This window comes from Zonotrichia albicollis, chromosome 6 (assembly GCF_047830755.1).
Source record: "Zonotrichia albicollis isolate bZonAlb1 chromosome 6, bZonAlb1.hap1, whole genome shotgun sequence".
NCBI classification, from domain to species: Eukaryota; Metazoa; Chordata; class Aves; order Passeriformes; family Passerellidae; genus Zonotrichia; species Zonotrichia albicollis.
Window position 1 is genome coordinate 48,673,483 of NC_133824.1, and position 26,038 is coordinate 48,699,520.

The window sequence follows — 26,038 nt, forward strand, 5'->3', positions numbered from 1 at the left end:
CAAGTCATACCCCAAACAGAAATATGGAGAGATCCATCTGTGTGTCCTTTGGAGGGAAAGAATTCTTACTTCCTAATGTTTCCCATTCTGTTGGAAAGTTTATTCTGGCTGATTTTGGTATCAATCCCGATTCTCATCTCCACTCCACTCCACTCTTCTCCCCATCCCATCCCATCCCATCCCATCCCATCCCATCCCATCCCATCCCATCCCATCCCATCCCATCCCATCCCATCCCATCCCATCCCATCCCATCCCATCCCATCCCATCCCTGCTTCCTGCCCTGAAGTGCTGCCCATTGGGCTCTCAAATTGGGACATTTGGGATCAGCAGCATGCAGACCCTTCCCAACCTCCTCCAGACACTTCCAGAACTCTCTGACCCTTCTGGACCCCTCTTATAGCCTCCAGACCGTCCCCAGAGCTGGCTGTCCCCTATGACAGCCCCACTCCTGCTCTGCTCCACCCAGGACCATGAGCAATATCTCTGCTTCTCCCAGCCATTCCTGCTTTTGTACACGTGACAAATTCCCACTGAAAGGATAAGGGAATGTTGCTGTCCCTCGCCAGCTCTGCAGCCCTACCTGGTGTCCCTTCCCATCAGCTGGGAATGCAGGGCTGGCTCTGTGGGACAGAAGGGGAAGGATGCTCCCTGTGATCCCAGCCCCTCTCCTGCCATCCAGAGGCACCAGCCCTGCAGGGATTTGGGAAATCACTGCCACCCTGTGCTGGGTGTGTCCCCAGGGATTAAGGTGTCCCATTCTTTGTAGGCGAGAGCTCCCTGAAAACACCATGAAACTCATCTGCTGAGCCAAAGGAGATGGAGTTCATTCCCTAGGGCTGAGGCCATGAGGGTCATTGCATGGGGAATAGAGGTGGGGAACAGCACTGAGCCCAGCTGGACTGCTTGGAGCCATGTGGATCCAGGTGGGAGGAGGAAAGCCATGCTGCAATGTGCTCCCTGCAGAGCATCCCACAAAAATCACCCAAGGCAATGCTCCTGCTCCCTTCTCCTGCAGGAATACAGCACTACAGGGAGGGTGATCCTGTGGATATGGATTAATCAGGAGGCTCCAGGAAACCTTCAGCTACCCTCCTGGGTTCCTTCAGCAGATCAGTGGAAGGGCTCAGCAGGTTCAGACCCCAGTGTCCATGGCAGGACCATCACTGTGGGCTGTTTTTTCTTTTGTGTCCTCAAAGACCCTCTGGAGGCTGAGCTGGAGGGACTGCACAGAGCAGGGCCTCCAGCACCTCCCTGCCAAGAAGTAGATGAAGGGTTTGATGCTGCTGTGGATGCAGGTGAGCAGCAAAACAACCTCTGAGGACACTGCAATGTAACCGAGCTGCTGCAGGAAATTTCAGAGGATAAGGAGGAATGTGAAGAACGCAATGATGATGATAACTATGTCACACCTCTTGGGCTGCTGCTGCTGGGAGCCCCACTTGGCCTTAATGAAGTCGACTGTGCTGGAAATGAGCAGGAGTGCAACAAAGAGGAGCAAGATGATGGTGTACATGGAGATGAGAGCAGTCCGGCAGAGCTCCTGCTGGCGTGATGGCCACAGGAATGTTACCGTGGGAATGACAGTGAAGAGAGCAAAGAAGGCCCAGTATTGGATACGGATCCCCACCCACAACAGGCGCTCTGGAAGCTTCCAGCGGCAGCAGAGCCAGCAGAGCTTGTACATAGACCACACATTGCTGCTGGGCATCAGCCAGAAGAGCCCCCAGTAGTAGGAGAGCACTGAGAGCTGAGAAGGGAAATTCAGGTACAACAGGGTCAAGACAGGAGAGCAGGACACGTCCTCCACCAGGTGGATGAGGGCGGAGGCGACTGCAAAGAGGAGGAAGAGGAAATCAATGACAGCAAGCATAAAGAAGTCAGAGTTAAGGATTTTCAGGCTTCGCAGGCCGATGACAGCCCCGTTCCCAGCCAGCCCACAGAGGCAGATGAGCAGTGTCACACTGTGGGTGGCCACGCTGGTGACATCTGTCTCACAGAGATCATCTCCTTCAGTGGGTGAGGCAGGAGATGGGGACACGGTGCTCACCTCCATGGATGGATGCTGTGCAGGCAGTGGGATGTGGCCCCTGGCTGTGGTCAGAGTGGATGGGCAGTCAGTGCTTGGAGAATCCAGGGATGGACCATGTGGCTCCTCAGCAGCTCCCTGCAGTGGGAAGGATTCAGTGGGGAGGAGTGAGATGTGCAGGGGAGGAGGTGTGGGGTGGGAAAAGGGAAGTGGAAGGGTTGGGCTGAGGATGGTATGCAGAGGATTGATAACAGAGAATAACATTTTCAGCTCTTTTGGTGTTGCTTAAAGACTAACTGGGCAAATAGATAAATGTATGTAAAAAAGGGGACCCAGGGTAATAAACATGGCTGGAACAAGTGGGGAAACAGATAAGGAGTTGCAGAGTATTTTTGGGGCAAGTTCTGTTAGAAGAAGGTGGCGGACATGGCCAGAGGAGAAGTTCAAGGCAAGGGCACCTTTAATAGCACAGCACTCAAGGAATACAACCACCAGAAGGCCCTCTCAATGAACCTCCAGGGCCATCAGAGGACTCCCAGTAGTAAGTGGATGCATAGAAATGAGTACTAGGAAAATGGTGTTTTAGATAAGAAAAACTTTTTAATGTATGGTTATAATGAATGAAAACACTATTGTAGTCTCACTACACACACAGAAATAAGGAGAGAACCTTCTGTGTATCCTGCTGCCCAATACTTCACTTGGTTACATGATTGGTTGGTGTTAGGTAATTTATTTTGATTTTGGTATCACTCCTCATCCATCCCATCGCATCGCATTCCATCGCATCGCATTCCATCCCATCCCATCCCACCCCATCCCAATGGGTTCCCAGTTCCTGGCCTCTCCCTGGCTGCAGGTGTGGCCTGTTGGGCTCTGCTGCTGTCCAGCGGGAGATTTGGGATTGGTGGCACCCAGAGCCCTCCTGCCCCCTCCAGCCCCTGTCTGCCTGATGCCTTGGGCTGGCTCCCTGGAACAGAGGCCAGAGCAGGTGAAGAGAATAAAAGGAGGCATTGATGAAAGGCCTTCAAAAGGTTCACCTTGGGCTCTCAAAGCCTCCAAGAGGGGCTGCACCCAAAATGGACAATGGTCATGAGGTTTTCAGACAGATATAAGTTTGGTCCATTTACAAATCAGGGGTTAATCCTCCAGTTACAGCTTCAGGTAATGAAGTCATTTAGACACAGTTTGCCCTGGCTCAGTTCACTTTTGTCCATACTTTTCTGGGCCTCAGGCAGTAGAGTGTCCTTGAATTTCAGGCCTAGAGGGACTGTTTTGTCTGAGTAAAATGTGCAGAGAGTTAACTATCACTTTCCATGGAGTTTAGAGTTATGCACTAATGCAGTACAGGATATGAAAAATAGGAAGGCTAAAATCCTAAGGCATCATGCCCCCTCTGACATTCTCTAGAAATTCTCCGCTCCTCTCCTGCCCCACTCAGGAGCCCCAGCAGTGTTTCTGCTCCTCCTGGCAATTCCATGCTTCTCCAGCCCAATGAACAGCAGTGGAGCCATCCCTGTAGTGCCTCTTGTTTGTGTCCAAAGGAGGTTGGGGCGCTGGAGAGCAGGGATGGAGCTGGGGAGGGGCATCTCCAAGAGAAAGACGGCCCCAAAGCCTTCCGGGGCAGGCTGGGTTGAGCAGACCGTGGGGAGGGACTGAAGCCTGAGGCCCGGGGCTGGGAGGGATGGGAAGGACGGGAGGTGGGTGGGCTGCATGGGGAGTGGGATGGGACGCTGGTGTGGGAGGGGTGGGACATGATGGAGCTGCTGGGAAGATGTGGTGGTAAGGTGTGGGATGTGGTGGGGCTGGAGAGAAGGTGTGGGATGTGGTGGGGCTGGAGAGAAGGTGTGGGGTGTGGTGGGGCTGGTGGCCTCAGGGAAGCCCCAGGGAGGGGGTTGATGCCCCGTGGAGCCCATGGTGACAAACACAGGTGTCACCCTGCTCCTGGAAGGGGGTGGCTGTGCTGAGGATCACGGCCTCCTCCTCTCCTTGCTGCTGCACCACCTGAGCCTGCTGAGGGAGCAGCTGAAGGCAGTGGAGAGGAAGAATTTCTGAAGGAAGAGAAATCTTTGCCCCTGGCTCACAAAATTAAAAATTAAAGACATTTGGGGAGGTCTTTACTGTGACACTCACAGAACAGTCGGGGTAGGGAATGCTGAGCCCCTGGGCCATCGTGTCTGTGCCAGCCCAGCTCTGGGCACTGGGAATCATCGTTGCTCCAGGGAGCACAAGCTTTGTGTGTGTGTCCTATGACACCGAGATGTTTAAGTCTTACCACAAAGCCTGTTAGACTAATTAGAACTTTGAGTCAAAATTGTGAACTTATTGGAAATTTATTTGTGATAAATATGTCCAAAGAAAGAACAATTTTCAGTCATTTTTAGACACTTTAATATCCAAGAGTTTTTATAGATATTCCCTAAACGTCATGATATCGGTGTTTTGTATGTTTTAATTCCTATCAGAATATGCAGTCACTCTTCGTTTAATGGATAACCTGTGTTTTCTGCAGGTAAACAATGTTTTACTGGTAGTAGCCTAGTGTTGGTGAAGAAGCTCCTCACGCTGTCTCCCTGCACTCTTGGTGGGTAGGAGAGAGGGGCTGGGGAAAAAAATGGTGGTTTAAAGTTTTATATTACTTCTAATTATTGTCCTCTGAATCTCTGTATAATAAATTTACTTAATACCATTAAATTTGAACTGTTTTTCTATTGTTGGAATGTTTTTTCTCCCAGTCCTCATCTCCACTCATGAGCCCATTGTTAATTTTTGTTTCCCTCTCCTCTGCCCAGCTGAGAGCAGGAGAAGGTGAGTGAATGGCTTTCGCGGGTGCCTGGCGTTTGGCCAGTGCCAAACCACGACAGGCTTGCAGCAGGCTATCAGCATCAGAGCCCACATTTCTTACTGACAGTACCCCTGATGATGCAATAAAAGTCATTGGAGACCTGATGTTGGGGTGCTGGGGTGCCCCTTGCTGCCCTTCACCAGAGCTCATCCTCCTCCTCCTCAGCCTTGCGAATACTTGTGGTTGCTTTTTCCTGATCTCACCCTTTGCAAGCAGGGACACCTTCACTAGACCGGGCTGCTTCAAACCCCATCCATCCTGGCCTGGAACACCTCCAGGGATGGGGAGGCCAGAGCATCTCTGGGAACCTGTGCCAGGGCCTCTCCACCCTCACAGGGAAGAATTTCTTCCCAATATTCCCCCTAACCCTATTCTTGGGCAGTGGGAAGCCATTCTGCCTTGTCCTGTCACTTCAGGCCTTTGTCCAAGGTGCCTCTCCAGTTCTTGGAGCCTCTTTAGGCCCTGGAAGGGGCTCTAAGGTCTCCCTGAAGCCTTCCCTTCTCCTTCTCCAGGCTGAACAGCCCCAGCTCAGAGACCTCAGAGAAGCCACAGGGAGGGGGTTGATGCCCCGTGGAGACAATGGTGACAAACACGGATGTCACCCTGCTCCTGGAAGGGGGTGGCTGTGCTGAGGAGCACGGACTCATTTTCCCCTTGGAGCTGAACCATCCCAGGCTGCTGAGGGAGAGGCACAGGCCAGGGCAGAGGAAGACTTTCTGAAGGCACAAAACCACCAGCAAGGAAATCAGTAAAAACTAGGTTTAATAATAAGCAACACCAAAGTGCTGTCCCTTTGTGTGTGTTTGTGTGTGAGTGCAAGGGCAGGTGACAAAACAACAGCGTGGGTAGGGATTAAATGGAAAATGGCCCAAAACCTTTACAGCACTCAAAATTAACAGTACTTCACTACTTACACCTTAAACTGCACAATTTAGCAGAGGAATATCACTTAGCAGCATTTAATCTTATTTATGCCAGATAGATCCTTCAAGGCCTGCCCCAGTGGGATGTCTCAGGTACTAACGCAGCTGAGAGAGCAGCATTTCTGCCACATTTGCACCAGCAGATGCAGACGTGTGTGCACACAGCCAGCCAGCCAGGCAGAGTGAGTGCAAGGTGCCTGTGAGCAATTGCCCTGGCAGGAAGTGAAATGCTCCCTGCGGATCCCTTTGCATCTCCTCCCTGGGCCAAGGGCTGGGCCTGGAGCCCTGGGGGGATGGGCCCAGGAGCCGTCAGCGTTCGGGGATCAGCCCAGGGCAGCAGCCGGGAGAGATCCCAGCTGGGAGAGGCCCCAGTGCCAGGGAGCTTCTGCTCAGCGCTGCTGGGCCCAGCAGAGCTCCAAGGCTCTCCTTTGGGGCCGCTGCTCACAGGGCCCCAAGGCATGGGCGGCACTCACAGCAATGGTTCAGCCTGGCCACACTTGGGGCCAGCAGCTTCCTGGGACAGTGGCAGAGCAGGGATGCTGTGGCATCCAGGGCAGTACAGTCATTTTCAAGGGTGTTGATAAAAGCCCAGGAGGTGGTTGGAGAGCAGCAGTTGCTGGGAGCAGAGGGTGTTTCTGACCAGCACCACAGGAGCTGAGCCCAGGGGCTGCTCCTCAAGGCTGAGGCCTAAGGAGCCTTTCTGAGATCCCAGTGCAGCCTGATTTTAGGAAAATGAATCCACAAACATCAGAGGTTTATGTACAAACAGGAGACTGAGGAGTCCTTTGACTTTATTTGAGTAAAGGTAGAGGCTATGAGGCATTCCCCTGGAATCTCTCAAATTTTTGGAGGGCACAGCCACCCTTTTTATTCTAATTTCCTGGCCGCATTTCCCTTCTCTCTTTCCCCACTGGCTCAGGTACTTGAGAAGTACAGACTCCCCAATACACCTGATACTAAAGATTGCCCTCTAATGTATAACCCACCCTTTCAATTTTTAAATCTTACACAATTTAGGGGTTTTTCTTCCCCATTCTTTCTTTCACCTTTTGATGTCTAATTTCATTTATCAGCAAACCTAAAGAGTATTTGTAAATGGAAATATCTTCTTCCATTCATCAATCAGTGGAATCCTTCCCATTGTTTCTTTTATCTCCCAGTGCTAGTTGTATCTACCAGCAGACCCACAGCATGTTTGTAAAGACAAATCCGCCATTGCTCTCATTGGAAAGGGGTTGGGTGATGCACCAGCACAGGGAGGGTGACACTTTAAATATTTATTCATCAGGTGAATTAAGCAGTCCCTCAGCCACAGTCCCAGAGTCCCTCAGTAGTGCAGCGGGAAGATTCAACAGGCTCAGAGCACTGTGTCCATGGCAGGATCATGGCTGTGTGCAGTGTCTGTCTCCTCAAAGACCCTCTGGAGGGAGAGCTGGAGGGACCCCACAGAGCAGGGCCTCCAGCACCTCTCCACCAGGAAGTAGATGAAGGGTTTGATGGTGCTGTGGATGCAGGCGAGCAGGAAAACAACCTGGGAGGACACAACGGTGTAGCCGAAGTACTGCAGTAAATTCCAGAGGCTGAGGGGCAGAGTGAAGAGCACAATGAGGCAGATAACAATGTTGAGTGTCTTGGGTTGCTGCTGATGGGAGCCAGGCTTCACCTTAATGCAGAAGATTGTGCTGGAAATGAGCAGGATGGGAGCACAGAGGAGAAGGTTGAAGGCGTGCACAGAGATGAGAGACACCCAGCAGTGCTCAGATAGCTGGACAAAACACAGAGAAATCATGGTGGCAAAGACAGTGATGAAAGTGATGAGCAGGGCAAGCACCACCCATGACAGGTGTTGGGGACAGCGGCAGCAGAGCCAGAGCGGGCAGTGGATGGAGCGGCACCTCTGGATGCTGATGCATGTCAGTGTGTACAGACAAAAGCTGTGTGACACCAGTGGCACCCTGACAAGAAACCACACATACTGCAAGGGCATGATGATAGAGCAGGACACATTGCCCAGCAGGAAGAGCAGAGGGGAGGGCAACAGAATGAGGAGGAAGAGGAAGTCCAGAAGAGTCAGCACGAGAATGTAAAGGATTGTGCTGTTCCTGGACAAACAGCGGTAGCCAAGGAGCCAGAGCACAGCCCAGTTCCCAGCCAGCCCACAGAGGCAGACGAGCAGGGTCACACTGTGTATGGCCACGCTGGTGACATCTGTCTCACAGAGATCATTAACTTCAGTGGGTGAGGCAGGAGATGGGAACACGGTGGTCACCTCCATGGATGGACGCTGGGCAGGCAGTGGGATGTGGCCCTGGCTGTGGTCAGATTTGTTGGGCAGTCAGTGCTTGGAGAATCCAGGGATGGACCATGTGGCTCCTCAGCAGCTCCCTGCAGTGGGAAGGGTTCAGTGGGAAGGAGTGAGGTGGGAGGGTTGGGCTGTTCTGCAGGGGATGTGAAAGTAAACTCAGGGCAGAGGAAGGGGAGCTGGACAGGGCCCTGCAGTCACCCAGAGAGGGTGTCAGGAACAGAGCAGCTGCTGCAGAAGAGGAAGGTGTGGTAGGGAGGAAGGCAAACATTCCCCTGACCTGTTTCCTGTGGGGCAGCAGCAGGCAAAGGGGTCTGTCCAGATCAGCGGCACTTCCTGTTCCCTCTTGCTCCTTTGGGATCCTAAAGCGGCTCCTGCCAGGTCAGGGACATGAAGGACAAAGTGCCCAGGTCACCAGGAGCTCCCCATTCCTGCCCCTCTGGCTCTTCTCCGTTCCCTGATATGGTGTTGCTCCCCAAGGCTCAGTGGGGTCATAGGGCAGGTGGAAGTTGTTTTACAATTTCAGCTACGTCAGAGCTCCACTCCCTCAGAGTTATTTATCATGATTATTTTTTTTTTCCTTGGCCAAAAAGGAATTGGCTTTTGTCAAAAGTCCACGTGAAGAACTTTGGAAATGGCTCCTCATTTTCTTCTGATTAGAAACACTCCTTCCCTGCAGAATGTCCCATACTCCAACTGCCTTCTCTCTACCATTCCTCCTTTCTCTTCCCTGAGAGGTCATTGTCCCTCCAGTAGCAGAGGGATGCTGGTGGTACTGGTGGCACTGGAATGCTGCTGGCAGTGCTGGCAGTGCTGGTGAAGAGTCTGGCTGCTTGTCAGAAACTGTTCCCATTTTGGGAAGAGGTCCAGAACCATTGCCAAAACTGCCCCTGTGCCCAAAGAAGCAAAACTGAGGAGAGAATTCCCATTTTTGACATTCTCCCCCAGGTTTACAGAGGAGCCCAAGGGAAGGACAGCACTCAATTGCTTGCAGCCAGGCTATCAGCACTTGGAGCCCACCCTAATTATTGCCAATCCCCCTGATGATGCAGTGAAAGCTATCAGGGACCAGGGTGCTGTGAACTCCCTGCCAGCCCTTCACCAGAGCTGCTCCTGCTCCGCCTCACTCCTGGGAACACTTGGGCTCGTTTGTTACACCTGATCCCAGATTGTCCCTTAGCCAGCAGTGATAACTTCCACTATCCCAGATTGCTCCAAACCCCATCCAGCCTGGCCTTCTCGACTGTCAGAGATGCAGGGACAGCCATAGCCTCTCTGGGCAACCTGTGCCAGGACGTCAGCGCCCTCACAGGGAAGGATTTCTTCCCAATATCCAATTTGACCCCACCCTCTGTCAGTGGGAAGCCATTCCCCCTTGTCTGTCATTCCATGCCCTTGTCCAAAGTCCCTCTCCACCTCTTCTGGTACCCCATCAGCTCCTGGATCATGAAGTGTTTGCCCTTGGATGCATTGGGCTGGTGAGGGGATGTGGGATTCCATAGCTGGGGAGACAAACATGGTGTCAGCAGGAAGTGAGGTGACAGTTCTGGTCCCAGGGCCAGCAGTTTCTAGCAGGAGCATCCCAGATCCCTGAGGCACATGTCAGCCTGGGTAGGAATCATCTCACCTCAGCTTTCTAGGAATTCCTTGGAATTCACTGTAGGCTGCTGTCTGACTGGAAAGGCAGTGTAGAGGATGACTCAGAGGAATCCTGCAACTTTCTAAGGATTAAAGCCAAAAGAGCAGCATGGATTTGCCTCTTCTCTGAAGAAATGCCATTGCTGACATCCTAAATCATCCCTCTACTGTGTGCCAGTTCTGCAGCGCACACAGAGAATTCGTTATTACATGGGTCCTCTGGCAAACTGTGTGCTGAACGTGAAGTGTAGCAGAAATTGTGGTACACACATGGGAAAACTAGACTTGAACCAGAAAGGAAAGTTTAACAGGACAATTGTAGTTCAGGGTCCTAAGGATCCACCTCAGGAATGAGCAGGGGCAAGTCCAGGCTGTTTAAAAGACAAGACTTTGGGATTGGAGTTGCTCCAAAGTAAAAGATGCAGCTGAGATGGAGCCCAAGTGCTTTGGGCACAGGTGTGGTTGCTGAGGCTCTCTCCCATTGCTCATTTCCCGGGCAGAGTGAAGAGCAGCTGAGGAGCAGAGCCCTGAGCCCGTGGCAGGCTCTGAGGCAGCTGCCTGTGTGTGAGAGTCCTGGAGAACACGAGGCAGCACGGAGAGCAGGGGCTGTGGCAGGAGCTGGGACAGAGCCCGCGCCGGACGCTGCTCGGGCTCAGCCCGCAGGCTGCGCTCCCCTTTCCCAAGGGACCATTCCAGGGAACCTCCTGCAGATCTCGGCCCAGGGACAGCAGCTGGAGCCTGGCAGCTGAGGGCAGTGCACTGCGGGCAAGCTCTCCAGGCTGCCAGAGGAAACCAGGTCAGACTCTTCTCTTCCACCTTCATCAGGGCCCCCTCATTGGGTGGAACCTGGTTATTGATTGTGGGGGCAGAACTGAGGTCTGTAGGGAATTAAGAGCTATAAATAGTGTGGGAAAAGGGAGGGAATATTGAAACGAGTGTCCTGCTGAAGGAATCCAGCAGCTCAGTGATATCAACTGACACCTGAGAGTCCAGCTCAGATCCATCCCAAAGGCATTTGTTCTCTGATATCTCCATGGGCAATTCCTTCCTTCTCCAATTGTTTTCCTACTCCAGCTCTGTCCTGTCCACAGCCAGGAAGGAGGTATCTCCCTGGCTTTTGTGCCAGGCACACAGGACCATGCTCCCACAATCTACTTGCCATCTGTCCTGTCCCTCACCTGTCACTGTGCTGCTCCACATGGAAGCTGTGGGTGGGAAAAGATGGAAAAGCCACGTTTGGGGGACAGCAGCGTTGCTCTGGTGTGTCTGTTTGTCAGCCCTGCAGCTGTGTGAGGGCAGGAGAAGCAGCAGAGGTGTCACCATGAGCACTTTGTCCCCTGGCACGGAGGGAGCCAGCCCTGCCTGCTGGAGCCAGCCTGGTGGGAAGGCATCCCAGGGGAGCTGGAATGAGGAGAGCCATGACAACTGGAGCCAGTGTGACAGCAGGCAGTGGAGCAAAGTGCCTGTCCCCGTTCTGCTGCTGCTGCTGCTGTGCCTGTGTGGGATGGTGGGAATGGGGCTGTGCTCTGGCTCCTCGGCCAACAGCAGTGCCCACCCTCTGATTGACTTCCTGGCTGGGAGCTGTGCAAAGGAATTCTCCCCCTTTGTAATTGTTGCCTTCCAGAGGGCATTTGAGGATGTACCAGACACAGGGAACAGGGACAACACAAGGGAGTCACCATCCAGTTGAGTCATCATGAAATACAGGCATCATAAAATAGAACCATAAAATATCCAGAGTTGGAAGGGACCCACAAGGATCATGGAGTGGTATGGTTGTTACCCTCTGCAAGAAGCCCAGGTAAAACCTGAGTGGGAATGAACATGCAACATATAAAAATCATGCTGCCGGCTGTTCATCAAAGTTCACCATGTTCTTAACTCTGTCAATAAAAGATGTTATTAACATGTTTTAAATAGAAGATACTAATTGAAACACAACATTGGCAGCATATGAGGAATTAATTCTGATGTTATATTCTTCTGTGAAAATAACTGAAAGTTATATCTGATAGCAGCCAAATCTGCATCCTTTAACATTAATACCCTTTTATGCCACTGGGCAGAGTCACCTCCATGCCAAATCACTGCAGCTTTGTGTGTTTTGCTGGATGCCTGTGTAAAAACATTTGGTTCGTTGAATGGGGTCAGTGCTGTGGTGACAGCTTTCCATACAGGGGGAGGTTTCCCATACCTGTCCATAAATGATGGGAGGGATAACGGATAGGTAATTGCCAAAAAAAATTTTGCAAGCATGATTTGAAAATTGGTGTCCTCTGATAGCAGCCATGCCACATTGTCTTTACTTGCAGGTATTTAGATGGGATGTGGATCCTGGCCACTGAGAGTTTGTAGTCGCTCTCTACCTTTCTTAACTGAGAGCATATCATTAGCAGTGAACACAGTCTTTGTTGCTGTGCAAGGCAAGCATAACCATTCTAACACTTGCAAAGGGTCTTTAGCATTAACAAACCAGCTGAAGGTTAAAATTTGCTAGCAGTTATAGCAAGGTACACAGATTTGTCAGAATCCCATCTCCAATTCTGTCTGTTTTCTATTGCTTGAGCACAGTGTGCAAGGGCAGTTTTAGCTTCTGGGGTCAATTGTCAAAGTGAGTACAGGTGGGGGTTTCTTCTGAGGAAGCCAAATAAGGTGTGTAAAAGCTCTGTAGACAAACCAAAAACAGGACACAACCAATTTAAGGAACCTAGCAGTTTCTCTAATTAATTTCAAGTTAGGGTGTCTTTAACACAAAGCCTTAAAGACTGAGGGCTGATGGTCGGTTGAGTAATTCTCCATCCTAGATAATGCCATGGGGACTCACGATGAGTCTTGCGTTTTGAATTGCCTGCATGACAGCTACCTGAATAGAACATAAAATGGATTATTCATGAGCTGCCAGTAAAATGTCATCCATATAGTGATATATGGTTGCAGTAGGAAATTTATGACAAACAGGCTGTAGGGCAAGATCAACTACCCTCTGGCAACGCCTGCCTTGTGGCAGTACAGTCCAGTGAAATGTCTTCATTAGTTCTGTGTGGTTTAAGGCAGGCACAGAAAAGGCAAACTGAGGTGCATCATCAGGATGTAGAGGGATGGGAAAAAACCAGATTTTTAGCTCTAAAATTAGTAAGGGCCAATTGAGGGGAATCATTGTGGGTGATGGAAGCCCAGGCTGCAGAGCCCCCATAGGTTCAACAATTGCATTTATTGCCCATAGATTCTGCAATAATTGTGGCTTGCCATTTTGCTTAGGTGTACAGAATATAAGGGTGCGAGGGGCTAGAACATGGACTGATGTGGCCTAAGGACAAGTGTTCTTCCACAAGCTGTTTTAAATTTAGTAGCTGTTCCTTCCCTAGGGACCATTGTTCGACCCACACAGAGTCTTCAGTCCGCCATGTGAATTTACATGTGTCCAGTACTTGAGTTTGGAATGGCTGATCAATGGCCCCTACGAAAAAGGCCCTGCTGTGAGGTTGAGTCTATTTGTATGGTTGTTGCAAATTGTCCCAGAACATCTCTTCCCCATTACATGTATGGTATAGATGCAATGAATGGGGCAGTCCAGGCAGTTTGCCCCTCAGAGCCAAGGACAAGGCAAAGGTGAGAGCTCTGTCTAGGGTGCTGCATCCCTCCCATCCCAATTAGGGATGATGCACAGCTGATTGTGGGCCAACTACTAGGCCATCCATTAGTTTTAATGATACAGACATCAGTTCCTCTATCAACAACCCCTTTAAATTTTTTGCCATCTAACATTGGGCTAATTAAAATTGGCTGAGCTGTTGTAATAGAACTTGTCCAGAAAATCTGTGGCTGACCTGTGGTGTCAAAGTTATCTGTGGCACTTTTGCCTTTGCCACTAGGGGTTTTGTTGGAGAAGAGAATAAGTTGTGCTAGACGTTGACCTGCAGGCAAAAAGCAGGGTGGCATGGCGGCCCACTGTATAATCTGTATTTTGCCCTCATAATCTGAATTAATAATTTCGGGCAGTACAAAAAGTCCCAACCTGGTGGCAGAGGAATGCCCTATTAACAAAGCATGAGTGTTATTACCAAGGGGTCCCCAGACCTAAATGTAGGAGCTAAATGTACTAAAGATGTCATTAGAGTTATGGATTCTCAGGAGGCAAGATCCAGCCTGGCAGTGCCAGCAGTTGTAGTCAGGAGCTCGCTTGCTAAAAGTCTTGTCTTGAATTGTTTTTGGTTCTCTGGGGCATGTGGATCAGCCCCCAGTTGGAAGTTTCCTGGCTGTGTAGCATTCCAATTCACAGGGTACTGGGAGCAGCAGTCAACAGCCCAATGCTTTCTCCTTCCACACCTGGACAATCTTTAGATGGTATTTTTATCCCACCCCCTTGTTGAGGGCAATCCTTTTTAAAATGACCCATCGAACCACATTTAAAACAGCCCCCCGCCTGCGTGTCCGGAATGCGGAAATGCGCAGTTAAAGCCGCTGCCAGAGAATTAGTGTTACCAGCAGTCATTCCCATATTTTGGCATGCTCTGACCATATCTGCTGTGTGGCTTATGAACAGTGAGCAATGCTTTTCTACAATCTTTGTTTGCACTTGCAAAACCAAGCAGCTGCAACTGTTGACCCACCAGGGGAGCGCGGCTTGTAGTGTCCAGGAACTGCATTAATAACTCTGCTGCAGCCTGTAAAGTCTTAGCAAAAGACAGGTTAGAATCTATACCCGTCCCTGGGAGTCGCCGCAGGGCCTGCAGGGCTAGGCAAGCGATGATACCACATGCATCACGCGGGTGGCCTGCCTGCACTGCACAGACTGCAGAGGGACCCCTCCGGTCAGCTGCACAACAGCGACTGGTGCATTTCTGTCCTGCAGCGCTTCCGCCTGCGCTGTACACAGCTCTTGCTAATCTGAGCCAGACTGCAAACTGAGTCACTGTTAGGACCATTTTCATGATGCTTTTCCATTATGCTTTTCGTGGGGAGTGAGGATGTACGTGGTCCTGAAAGATTGTAGGTGGCTTAGGGCGTGATGGGAGGATATGCCGCTTTCTTTTACTAGCGCCCTCAGTTCTGTAATTACTTTATAGTCTAGCTCCTGATATGCCGGCCGATGCTTCAGCTCATCTCTTACTGGGCAGGCTGTAACAACCACCAAATCACCCTCCTCAATGGCAGCTTCCTGCCATTTTTGCCAGTGCTGGACTGCTGCATGGCCATCTAGGGCAGGAAGTGAGCCGCTGCCCACTTGCGAGATGAGAGTTCTGCACCCAGGGGTCCCGCTGTGCAGGAATTGTTATCGGGGTAAGGCAGTCCCCCAGGGCCTGGGTTGATCTCAGGGTAAGGCAATTCTGCAGGGTTTGGATTAATCTTGGGGTCGTATACGGGTTCTAGTGGCACTGAGGGTTTGGGGGAATTAATGTCCAAAGCTGCGAAATGGCCAACATTCGCGTGACTTTCTTTAATGGCCGCCATGATTGTCCCCCATGTAGCGAGGTGCCCGCAAGCTTTGGCACTGCTGTACCTGGCGATATCAAAAAGTCTCTGCTGTATTGCTTGCCAGGTTGCTGATCCCGCTAAAGGGAAAATCTTTAACTTGATTAGATACTCAGTCCAGCAAGGTCCTTAGTTTCACATCAGCCATATTAATCGACTGCTGATGTAGGAGCCGCCTTACCTAGCCCAAGCTCCTACTTTGTTCCAGGGATATTCCACCTCCAATACATTCTCCCACAGGCCTACTCACCCCCTAGGAGATGTTGACGCACTTTTAAATTCCTGAGCTCCTTCCCGAACTTCTTTCGGATCCTTCACTGGGTCCTTTTTCCAGATTTTCTCGCCTGGCTCCTTGACCTAGTGGAAGCTGCTACTGGACTGGTTGGCACATTCCGTGCCGCCTTTGTAGGTCCTGATTCGGGTCTGCCATTTGTAGCACTTGGAACAAAGCGACACAAACTCCCTTATGCATCCAAAGGAGATTGCTTCATTGTAAAAATCGGCTGCTGTTTATACCTTTAATCTCAACCTGACATAATGGAAACCAAACTGAGGCCTAATAGAAGAACTTAACAGAAGGAGGACACCCATTGACTAGCTCAGCTGCATTGCTGCTATGAACATGTCCTACCATCCAATCAGCTTCCTGCTCATACGCTGTCTGCATGTTCCCCCAGCCAATCAGCTTCCTGCTCATATGCTGTTCATGTGTTCCCCCAGCCAATCACAATCTCACTCCCATCTGACTCTCCCCTCACTCCTGACAGCGCCTCAGCCCTCGGGCACTTCCCACCCGCCCAGCCTGCAGCTCTGCCTTTGCCTCAGGGCCTTCTGGCAAGCACAAGGCTTAATAGCTTCAACAATTATAACAACTATAACCCCGTGTGCTACAGTCAGTTGTACCACACTGGAATCAAACTGAAACCAGAAATCCAACTCTCATTTAGGAGTAGTTGCAGAATGACAAAGATCAGGACAGGCTGGACTGTGGCTGGAGCTGCTGTGCAGAGTGGCTGTGCAGCTCCTCCTGAGGGTGGCCAGGTTCAGGATGGAGGTGCTCAAGGCCTTCCCTGGACACTGATGCTGGGGAACCAGAGGATGGATGGCCCCATTCTGCAGAAGAGCAGCATAACCCCCTAATTTCTGTGCAATTCAATGGTCCAAGCATCCGGTGATGGGAATTTCCATATTCCATGTTCTTTCTGGTAAAGGAGGCACAAAGGATTAGTGGAGTTCACTATCGACACTGCATTTTACTCAGAGGGATTCAATTCTGGAATTCAAGAATGTGACAAATTCCCACTCAAAGGATAAGGGAATGTTGCTGTCCCTCTCCAGCTCTGCAGCCCTACCTGCTGTCCCTTCCCATGAGCTGGGAATGCAGAGCCGGCTCTGCTGGACAGAAGGGGAAGGATGCTCCCTGTGATCCCAACCCCTCTCCTGCCATCCAGAGGCACCAGCCCTGCAGGGATTTGGGAAATCACTGCCACCCCGTGCTGGGTGTGTCCCCAGGGATTAAGGTGTCCCATTCTTTGCAGGCAAGATCTCCCTGAAAACACCATGGAACTCATCTGCTGAGCCAAAGGAGATGGGGTTCATTCCCTGGGGCCGAGGCCATGAGGGTGATTACATGGGGAATAGAGCTGGGGAACAGCACTGAGCCCAGCTGCACTGCTTGGAGCCATGTGGATGCAGGAGGGAGGAGGAAAGCCATGCTGCAATGTGCTCCCTGCAGAGCATCCCACAAAAATCATCCAAGACAATGTTCCTGCTCCCTTCACCTGCAGGAATACACCAATAAAGGGAGAGTGGTCCAGTGGATATGGATTAATCAGGAGGCTCAAGGAAACCTTCAGCCACTCTCCTGGGGTCCTTCAGCAGAGCAGTGGAAGGGATCAGCAGGCTCAGATCCCTGTGTCCATGGCAGGATCCTCGCTGTGGGCTGTTTTTCCTTTTGGCACCTCAAAGACCTTCTGGAGGGAGAGCTGGAGGGACCCTATGGAGCAGGGCCTCCGGCACCTCCCCGCCGAGAAATAGATGAAGTGTTTGATGGTGCTGTGCATGCAGGTGAGTAGGAAAACAACCTGTGAGGACACAGTGATGTAACCGTGCTGCTGCAGGAAATTCCAGAGGCTGAGAAGGAGAATGAGGAGCGCAGTGATGACGATAATGATGTCGCGCCTCTTGGGTTGCTGCTGCTGTGAGCCCCACTTGGCCTTAATTAAATCAACTGTGCTGGAAATGAGCAGGGTTGCAACAACGAGGAGCAGGGTGGTGGTGTACACGGAGATGAGAGCTGCCTGGCAGTGCTCCTGCTGGTGAGATGGGCACAGGAATTTCACTGTAGGAATGACAGCAAAGAGAGCAAAGAAGGCCCAGTACTGGAAACTCTCCAGGACCCATGCCAGGTGCTTGGGAAGGTCACAGCGGCAGCAGAGTGAGCAGAGCTTGTCCATATACAGCACATTGCTGCTGTGCATCAGCCTGAATAGCACCCAGTAGTAGGATACCACTGAGAGCTGTAAAAGGTAATTCAGGAACAGCCGGGGCAAGATAGGAGAGCAGGACACGGCCTCCACCAAAAGGAGGAGGGCGGAGGGGAGCACAAAGAGGAAGAAGAGGAAGTCAATGATAGCCAGGTCAAAGAAGTGAGAGTTATGAAATTCCAGTCGGAGAAGGCCGATGACAGCCCCATTCCCAGCCAGCCCACAGAGGCAGATGAGCAGTGCCACACTGTGTATGGCCACGCTGGTGAAATCTGTCTCACAAAGTCCATCTTCTTGAGTGGGTGAGGCAGGAGATGGGGACACGGTGCTCACCTCCATGGATGGACGCTGGGCAGGCAGTGGGATGTGGCCTCTGGCTGTGGTCAGAGTGGATAGGCAGTAAGAGCTTGGAGAATCCAGGGATGGACCATGTGGCTCCTCAGCAGCTCCCTGCAGTGGGAAGGATTCAATGGGGAGGAGTGAGATGTGCAGGGGAGGAGGGCAGTGGGAATGGGGGGGTGTGAGAGGGAGGTGGGAGGGTTGGGCTGTTCAGGCACAGGGCAGAGGAGGAGGGAGCTGGGGAGGGCCCTGCAGTCACCTGGAGAGGGTGGCAGGAACAGAGCAGCTGCTGCAGGAGAGGAAGGTGGGGTAGGGAGGAAGGCAAACATTCCACTGACCTGTTCCCTGTGGGGCAGCAGCAGGCAAAGGGGTCTGGGCAGATCAGCGGTGCTTCCTGGTCCCTCTTGTTCCTTAAGGATCCATGTCCTAAAGGAGCTTCTCCTAGGTCAGAACCATGCAGAAGAACATCTCCACATCACCACAGGCTCCCCACTCCTGTCCCTCTCTGCCCTGTCCTGTTGCTGCTCCCCAAGACTCAGTGGGGTCACAGGGCATTTGGAATTGGTTTTACAAGTTTGGCTGTGTCAGAGTTCCACAGCTTCATATTACTGATCTTGATTTTTTTTTTTTCCTTTGCCACAAAGGGGGTGGATTTTTTTAATGGCTGTGCAATTTTTTCTGATAAGAAACAGTCCTTTCCAGCTCAAGGTGCATTCTGCAACTGCCTTCCCTCTCACAATAGGTTTCTACCATTCCTCATTTCTCTTCCTTGAGAGGTCATGCTCCCTCCAGCAGCAACAGAATGCTGGAGCTGTTGGTGGCAGTGGAGTGCTGGCAGTGCTGGTGAGGCAGCTGGGTGCTTCTCAGAAGTAACTCCCAGTGTAGGGATAGCTCCATGATACATGCAAAAAGATGCCCTGAGCCTAAGGAAGCACAGCTGAGCTGCTTCTTTGTTCTATCCACTTACCATCCTCATCTCTGCCCCCACTCCCCATCCCCAACCTGCCCCATCCTCACCCCATCCTATCACATCCCACAGGTTTCCCAGACAGAGCCGCTCCCCCACTATGAGCATGGCCTGTCAGGCTCTGCTGTCCTCCAGTGCGGAAATTTGGGATTCACGGATTCCAGACCCCCTCCAACCCTGTTCTCTGGCAGTGGGAAGCCATTCCGCCTTGTCCTGTCACTTCAGGCCTTTGTCCAACGCACCTCTCCAGTTTTTGGAGCCTCTTTAGGCCCTGGAAGGGGCTCTAAGGTCTCCCTGAAGCCTTCCCTTCTCCAGGCTGAACACCCCCAGCTCAGAGACCTCAGAGAAGCCACAGGGAGGGGGTTGATGCCCCGTGGAGACAATGGTGAAAAACACAGATGTCACCCTGCTCCTGGAAGGGGGTGGCTGTGCTGAGGAGCACAGACTGCTCCTCCCCTTGGAGCTGCACCATCCCAGCCTGCTGAGGGAGAGGCACAGGCCAGGGCAGAGGACGAATTTCTGAAGGTACAAAACCACCAGCAAGGAAATCTGTAAAAAACAGGTTTAATAATAAGCAGCAGCACAACGAAGTTCTGTCTTTGTGTGTGTGTTTTTCTGTGAGTGCAAGGGCAGGTGACATAAGGACAGTAAGGATAAGGATTAAAAGGAAAATGGCCTGAATGCTTTAGAGGACTCAACAGTAATTCAGTTACACCTTAAATTTATCAATTCAGCTGAGGAATATCACTTAGCATCATTTAACCTTATTTATGCCTGATAGTTCCTTCCAGGCTTGCCCTAGTGAGATGTCTCAGGTACTAACAGAGCTGAGAGAGCAGCATTTCTGCCACATTTGCCAGAGCAGATGCAGATGTGTGTGCACACAGCCAGCCAGCCAGGCAGAGTGAGTGCAAGGCGCCTGTGAGCAATTGCCCTGGCAGGCAGTGAAATGCTCCCTGTGGATCCCTTTGCATCTCCTTCCTGGGCCAAGGGCTGGGCCTGGAGCCCTGGGGGGATGGGCCCAGGAGCCATGGGCGTTTGGGGATCAGCCCAGGGCAGCAGCCGGGAGAGATCCCAGCTGGGAGAGGCCCCAGTGCCAGGGAGCTTCTGCTCAGCGCTGCTGGGCCCAGCAGAGCTCCAAGGCTCTCCTTTGGGGCCGCTGCTCACGGGGCCCCAAGGCATGGGCGGCACTCACAGCAATGGCTCAGCCTGGCCACACTTGGGGCCGGCAGCTTCCTGGGACAGTGGCAGAGCAGGGATGCTGCGGCATCCAGGGCAGTACAATAATTTCCAAGGCTGTTGATAAAAGCCCAGGAGGTGGTTGGACAGCAGCAGTTGCTGGGAGCAGAGGGTGTTTCTGATCAGCACCACAGGAGCTGAGCCCAGGGGCTGCTCCTCAAGGCTGAGGCCTCACAAGCACAGATCAGAGCCCAGAGCGGCCTGGAAAGGGGCTGGGGATGCAGCAGCACAGGGAGGGTGATCCTGTGGGTATTTATTGATCAGGAGACTCAAGGAATCTCTCAGCCACAGTTTCAGGGTCACTTAGCAGTGCAGTGGAAGGGATTAATAGGCTCAGATAACCGTGTTCACAACAGGATCACCTCCACAGGCAGTGTTTTCTTCTGGCTCCCCAAAGAAACTGTGGATCGCCTCCCTTAGGCACTGCATGGAGAAGTACCTCCTGCACCTCCCCATGGAGTAGTGTCTCCAGCAGCTCCCCATGGAGTAGTCTCTCTTCCAGCTCCCCACAAAAAAGCAGATGAAGGGTTTGATGCTGCTGTTGATGCAGCCAAGTAGGAAAAGTGCCTGGGAGGACACAACTGTGTAACCGAGCTGCTGCAGAAGAAACCAGAGACTGAGGGGCAAACTGACGAGTGCAACGAGGAAGACAACAATGTCAAGCCTCTTGTGTGGCTGCTGCTGGGAGCTAGGCTTGAGATGAATGAAGAGGATTGTGCTGGAAATGACCATGGGTACAGCAAATAGAAAAAGGTTGAGGGCGTACATGGAGGTGAGAGCCACCTGGCATTGCTCCTGCTCGTGTGACTGGCACAGGGAAGTCACCGTGGGATTGACAGCAAAGGAAATGAAGAGGAGGACCCAGAACAGGGGAGTCATCAACAACCACAACAAGTGTTCGGACACTTGGCAACCACAGAATACCAGGCAGAGGATGGATCTGCATCTCTGAATGCTGATGAATGTCAGCCGGTACAGCCCTATAATGTAGGTGAACAGCGACAGCTGGAAAAGCAAGCTCAAATACATCAGGGGCATTATAGCAGAGCAGGAAACCTCCTCCACAAGGAAAAGCAGTGTGGAGGGCAACATGAAGATGAGGAAGAGGAAGTCAACGTTGGCCTATTTGGAGATGAAGTGGGTGATGGCATTAATGTGCATGAGCCAGAGAACAACTCCATTCCCAGCCAGCCCACAGAGGCCAATGAGCAGCATCATAAAGTCTATGGCCATGTTGGAGACATTGATCTCACACTGAGCAGGTGTGTCAGTCGGTGAGGTGAAAAGAGGGGACACGGTGCTCACCTCCATGGATGGATGCTGGGCAGGCAGTGGGATGTGGCCCTGGCTGTGGTCAGAGTGGATGGGCAGTCAGTGCTTGGAGAATCCAGGGATGGACCATGTGGCTCCTCAGCAGCGCCCTGCAGTGGGAAGGATGTGGGTGGAGGAGGACTGGGGAGGAGTGAGATGTGCAGGGGAGTTGAAACTGTGGGGTGGGAGAGGGAGGTGGGAGGGTCGAGCTGGTTAGCAGGAGGCTGATAAATAACTTGAGAATGAACATTTTCAGTTCTTCTGAAGTTTTTCAAAAGCAAAATGGCCAAAATTTTAAAGGATGTGTAATAGATAGATAATGGGATGATTCCTCTCACAGTTCAGGGATGAATACTGTGTGAATATTAAGAGAAGCTTTATTGATGTATAATTATGTTATTGCTGTCTGTTGTTTAGATGTCCTCTGTTCTCCCCATAGTCCCCTTCTCCCCCTCTGCACTGTTGCCATCAGAGATCCTGAGTCATCTAGGACAGGTAGAAAGAAGGGGTGTACAAAAGCTTGTTGCTGGGAGGGGAAGAGGTGCAGCATGAGAACACCTGACCCTCCAGTCAAGCTGCAGGAAAGCAGGCTCCAGCAATAAACACAAAGAAGGGCTGACTGACAGAATTTGGGAGGGGCCAGGTTTAGCTGATGCAACCCCCAGGGTATCAAAGGTGAAGCATCCATCTTGAAGATCAGCCAGCCACATGGTGGGCAGCCATGAGGGAAGCTCCCTGGCCTGCTTCTCCTTATTTAGTCCTTTTGTTGCATTTTTTGTTAAGGTTTAATAAATTTTTAAAACTTTTAAAAAGTGGGTGGTTGTTTCTCACAGGATGTAAAGGCTGGCACACAGGATGACAAACATGGCAGGAACCAGTGCAGAAACAAATCAGTAGAGCTGCAGTGATTTTGGGGCAAATTCTGGAACAAGACGCAGCAGTGCTTGGCCAGAGGAAAAGTTAAAGGCAAGGGCACCTTTAATACGGCAGCATTAATTGAATGTGACCACCAGAGAGACCCCTCTGAATGAACCTTCAGGATCATAAAAGGACTTGCAGGAGGAGTTGGGTGCATGGAAATGAGTTATGGTGTTTGTGTGTTAGATAAGAAATACTTTTTAATGCCTACATGTGGTTCTAATGGATTAATACCCAGTTGTAAAATCTCACCATAGACGCAATACAAGGAGAGATCCCTCTATGTCCTGTGCAGGTCAAGAATTCCTGCTTCCTCATGCTTTGCATTGTGTTAGAAAGTTTGTTCTGGCCCATTTCACTATTAGGATACAGATAGGATGCACAAGAGGAGGGGGGAGCTGGGGAGGGCCCTGCAGTCACCGGGAGAGGGTGTCAGGAAAAGAGCAGCTGCTGCAGGAGAGGAAGGTGGGGTAGGGAGGAAGGCAAACATTCCACTGACCTTTTCCCTGTGGGGCAGCAGCAGGCAAAGGGGTCTGTGCAGATCAGAGGCGCTTCCTGGTCCCTCTTGCTCCTTTGGAATCCGTGTCCTAAAGCGGCTTCTGCCAGGTCAGGGACATGAAGGAGAAAGTGCCCAGGTCACCAGGAGCTCTGCATTGTCAACCTGCTGGTTCCTGTCTGTGCCCTGTTCTGGTGTGGCTTCCCAAGGCTTGGTGGAGTCATGGGGGGAGTGGGGGAATCGAAAATTGCAACTTAGTCTACCACAGAAATTCTGAGTTATTTATGTTGGGTGCGGGTATTTTTTGGGTTTTTTTTTTGTGGTTTATTTTCCCCTACAGCGGAAGTGGCTTTTGTCAGAAGCTCTAAATGAAGATTTTTGTGATTGGCTCCTCTTTCTCTCCTGATGAGAAACATTTCTTCCCTGCAGAGTGTCCAATTCTGCAACTGCCTGCCCTCTCTAAATAGGTTTCTACCATTCCTTGTTTCTCTTCCCTGAGGGGTCATTGTCCCTCCAGCAGCAGAGGGATGCTGGTGCCACTGGAATGCTGCTGGCAGTGCTGGCATTTTGGGTGAGGCAGCTGGGTGCTTCTCAGAAAAAACTCCTGTTCCAGGAAGGGCTCTGAGGTCATTGCAAAAACATGCTCTGGGCCTAGGAAGCACAGCTGAGCTGCTTCCTCCTGCTATCCCAATTCCATCCTCATCCCTGCTCCCCATCCCCATCCGCATCTCCATCCCTTTCCCCATCCCCAACACCATCCCCATCCCACTCACCATCCTCACCCCATCCTTTCACATCCCACAGATTTCCCAGACTGAGCTGTTCCCCCACTCTGAGCGTGGCCTGTCAGGCTCTGCTCTCATCCAGTGGGGAGATTTGGGATTGTTGGCATCCAGACCCCCTCCAACCCGCTCCGAGCCTTTCCTGGCGCCTTCAAAACTGCCTGCAACACCCCAGTCCATCCCTGGGGACCCCTGTGCCCCAGAAAAGCCCTGATCCTTCCCCGCTCCACCAGGGAGCCCTGGCAGTGTCTCTGTTCCTCCTGGCCATAGGGTTCTTAGACCCAGGAGGCAGGAGGAAAGCCCAGCTCCAATGTTCTCCAGAGCAGAAGACAGAATGGTAAATGTGGCTGGAGCCAGTGCAGAAATGGATTTGGGGGCCTGCAGTGGTTTTGGGGCAAGTTCTGTAACAAAAAGCAAGAGCACATGGCCAAAGGAAAAGTTCAAGGCAAGGTCACCTTTAATATCAGAGCACTCAGTGAATGAGACCACGACAGACCCCTCTGAATGATCCTGCAGGGCCAGGAAAGGAGAAGAAGGTGGATGCATGGAAATGAGCCCTAGGAAAGTGATGTTTATATAATAGATAAGAAACACACTTTAACTGTAGTGTGTGGTTATGATGGAAAAAGACCCTGTTGTAAAATCTCACCCCAAACAGAAATATGGAGAGATCCTTCTGTGTGTCATCTGCTTCCTAATGCTTCTCATTGTGTTGGAAAGTTTATTCAGGCTGATTTTGGAATCACTCCCAAGTCCCATCTCCTGTCCTCATGCCATGCCATGCCATGCCATGCCATGCCATGCCATGCCATGCCATCCCACCCCATCCCATCCCATCCCATCCCATCCCATCCCATCCCATCCCATCCCATCCCATCCCATCCCATCCCATCCCATCCCATCCCATCCCATCCCATCCCATGGCCGCTCCCCATGTTGAAGCTGTACCCCTCAGGCTCTGCTGCTCTCCAGTCAGGACATTTGGGATCAGCACCATCCAGATCCTCCCTGGCGCCTCCTGCTCCCTCCCACACGCCCAGACCCCCGGGGACGCTTCCCCCCCCGCCCGCCAGCCCCGCTGCCCCCGGGAGCAGGGACATCTCTGCTGTGACACTCACAGAGCCCTCGGGGTGGGGAATGCTGAGCCCCTGGGCCATCGTGTCCGTGCCAGCCCAGCTCTGGCACTGGGGATCATGGTTGCTGCAGGGAGCACAAACCATGGCTGTGTCCCCTCCCTCCAGCCACATTCCCGGCTGGCAGAAGCAGCCAGAGGAAGCCGGGAAGCGCTGGCAGAGGGGGCAAAGGCAGCTCAGGGTTCATGGTGCTGTTTATTGATATCAGACCTCAGTGGGATGCAGGAACCGGGTGCCAGGGGGAATTCTGGGGTCACAGCACTGTTGGGAAGGATCCCTTTCAGGAAAGTGGGTTTTAAGTGTTGTAGGAGGTGTAAGAGAGGAGGGAAAGCCATGCTCCAATGTGCTCTGTGCAGAGCATCCCTCCCACATGGACCTTGGCAATGCTCCTGCTGCCTTCTCCTGAAGGAATTGAGGTGGGAGAGTGACCCTGTGGATCTTTATTAATCAGGTGACTCAAGGAAACCCTTGAGACTCAATGCCCCGGGGTGCTTCATCAGTGCAGCGGAAGGGATCAACAGGCTCAGACTGACATGGAGTCTCTGAAATCATTCCCTGGTGGAATCATTGCTGCTGGCAGTGTTTTCTTCTAGCCCCCAAAAGACCTTCTGGAGAAATTTCCTGAGGAACACATGGAGCAGTTCTTCCAGCATCTCTGTAAAAAGCACCAATCACTTGTTTTTAAAATGTTAAAAGTTTAATAGTAATAAAATGGTTATAAAATAGTAATATAGTTAGAGTAATAAAAATGTGGGCAATTAGGATTTAGCGAAATACAGGACAATAAAAATAAAGAGTTACAGACAGTTCAGGTGCCACTTTCTGGGCAAAATGAGTATGAAAGAGGACACACATTAACAGAGGATTAACCCTTAAAAGCAATACCCTGTTGCATATTCAAACATCTCATACATGGTGCATAAATTCCAATCAAACAAAGGACTCTGTCTGGTCATCATCAGCTTCTCCCTCATAATCCTGACGGCATCTTCAGGACTGAGCGAGGCAGGAAGAAGTTCATTTCTTCTGATAAGGGAGCAATAAATTCTTTTTCTTTGAAAGAATTAGGTGTCCTGTGGTTGCTATCTTAGTGAGTGTACCTCATTCCTCTCTTTTAAAAAAAGTATCTTAACACCATTACACTTGAAACTTTTTTT

At 51.4% G+C, this 26,038-nt stretch overlaps 1 protein-coding gene and 1 pseudogene across 1 annotated transcript; both read right to left on the bottom strand.

Moving 5' to 3' along the window:
• Positions 1 to 276: 276 nt before the first annotated feature.
• On the bottom strand, positions 277 to 8,073 carry LOC102068301 (uncharacterized). The gene is made up of 2 exons (XM_074544174.1): positions 7,165 to 8,073; positions 277 to 2,066 (listed from the first exon to the last, which is right to left on the bottom strand). Exons 1-2 carry the CDS (start codon positions 8,071 to 8,073, stop codon positions 1,359 to 1,361), a joined length of 1,617 nt encoding a protein of 538 aa, XP_074400275.1. The 3' UTR covers positions 277 to 1,358.
• Positions 8,074 to 20,544: 12,471 nt separating this feature from the next.
• Positions 20,545 to 21,644, bottom strand: LOC141729259 (mas-related G-protein coupled receptor member A1-like; annotated as a pseudogene).
• Between the last annotated feature and the right edge of the window lie 4,394 nt (positions 21,645 to 26,038).

What these genes read in the sequence shown, in the direction of transcription:
- LOC102068301 (XM_074544174.1), bottom strand. Translation starts at nt 8,073, where the DNA reads ATGGAGGTGACCACCGTGTTCCCATCTCCTGCCTCACCCACTGAAGTT. An exon ending in ATGATCCTGCCATGGACACA is followed by an intron (nt 2,067 to 7,164) that starts GTGCTCTGAGCC and finishes CTGCCTGCACAG; the next exon opens with CATCCATCCATGGAGGTGAG.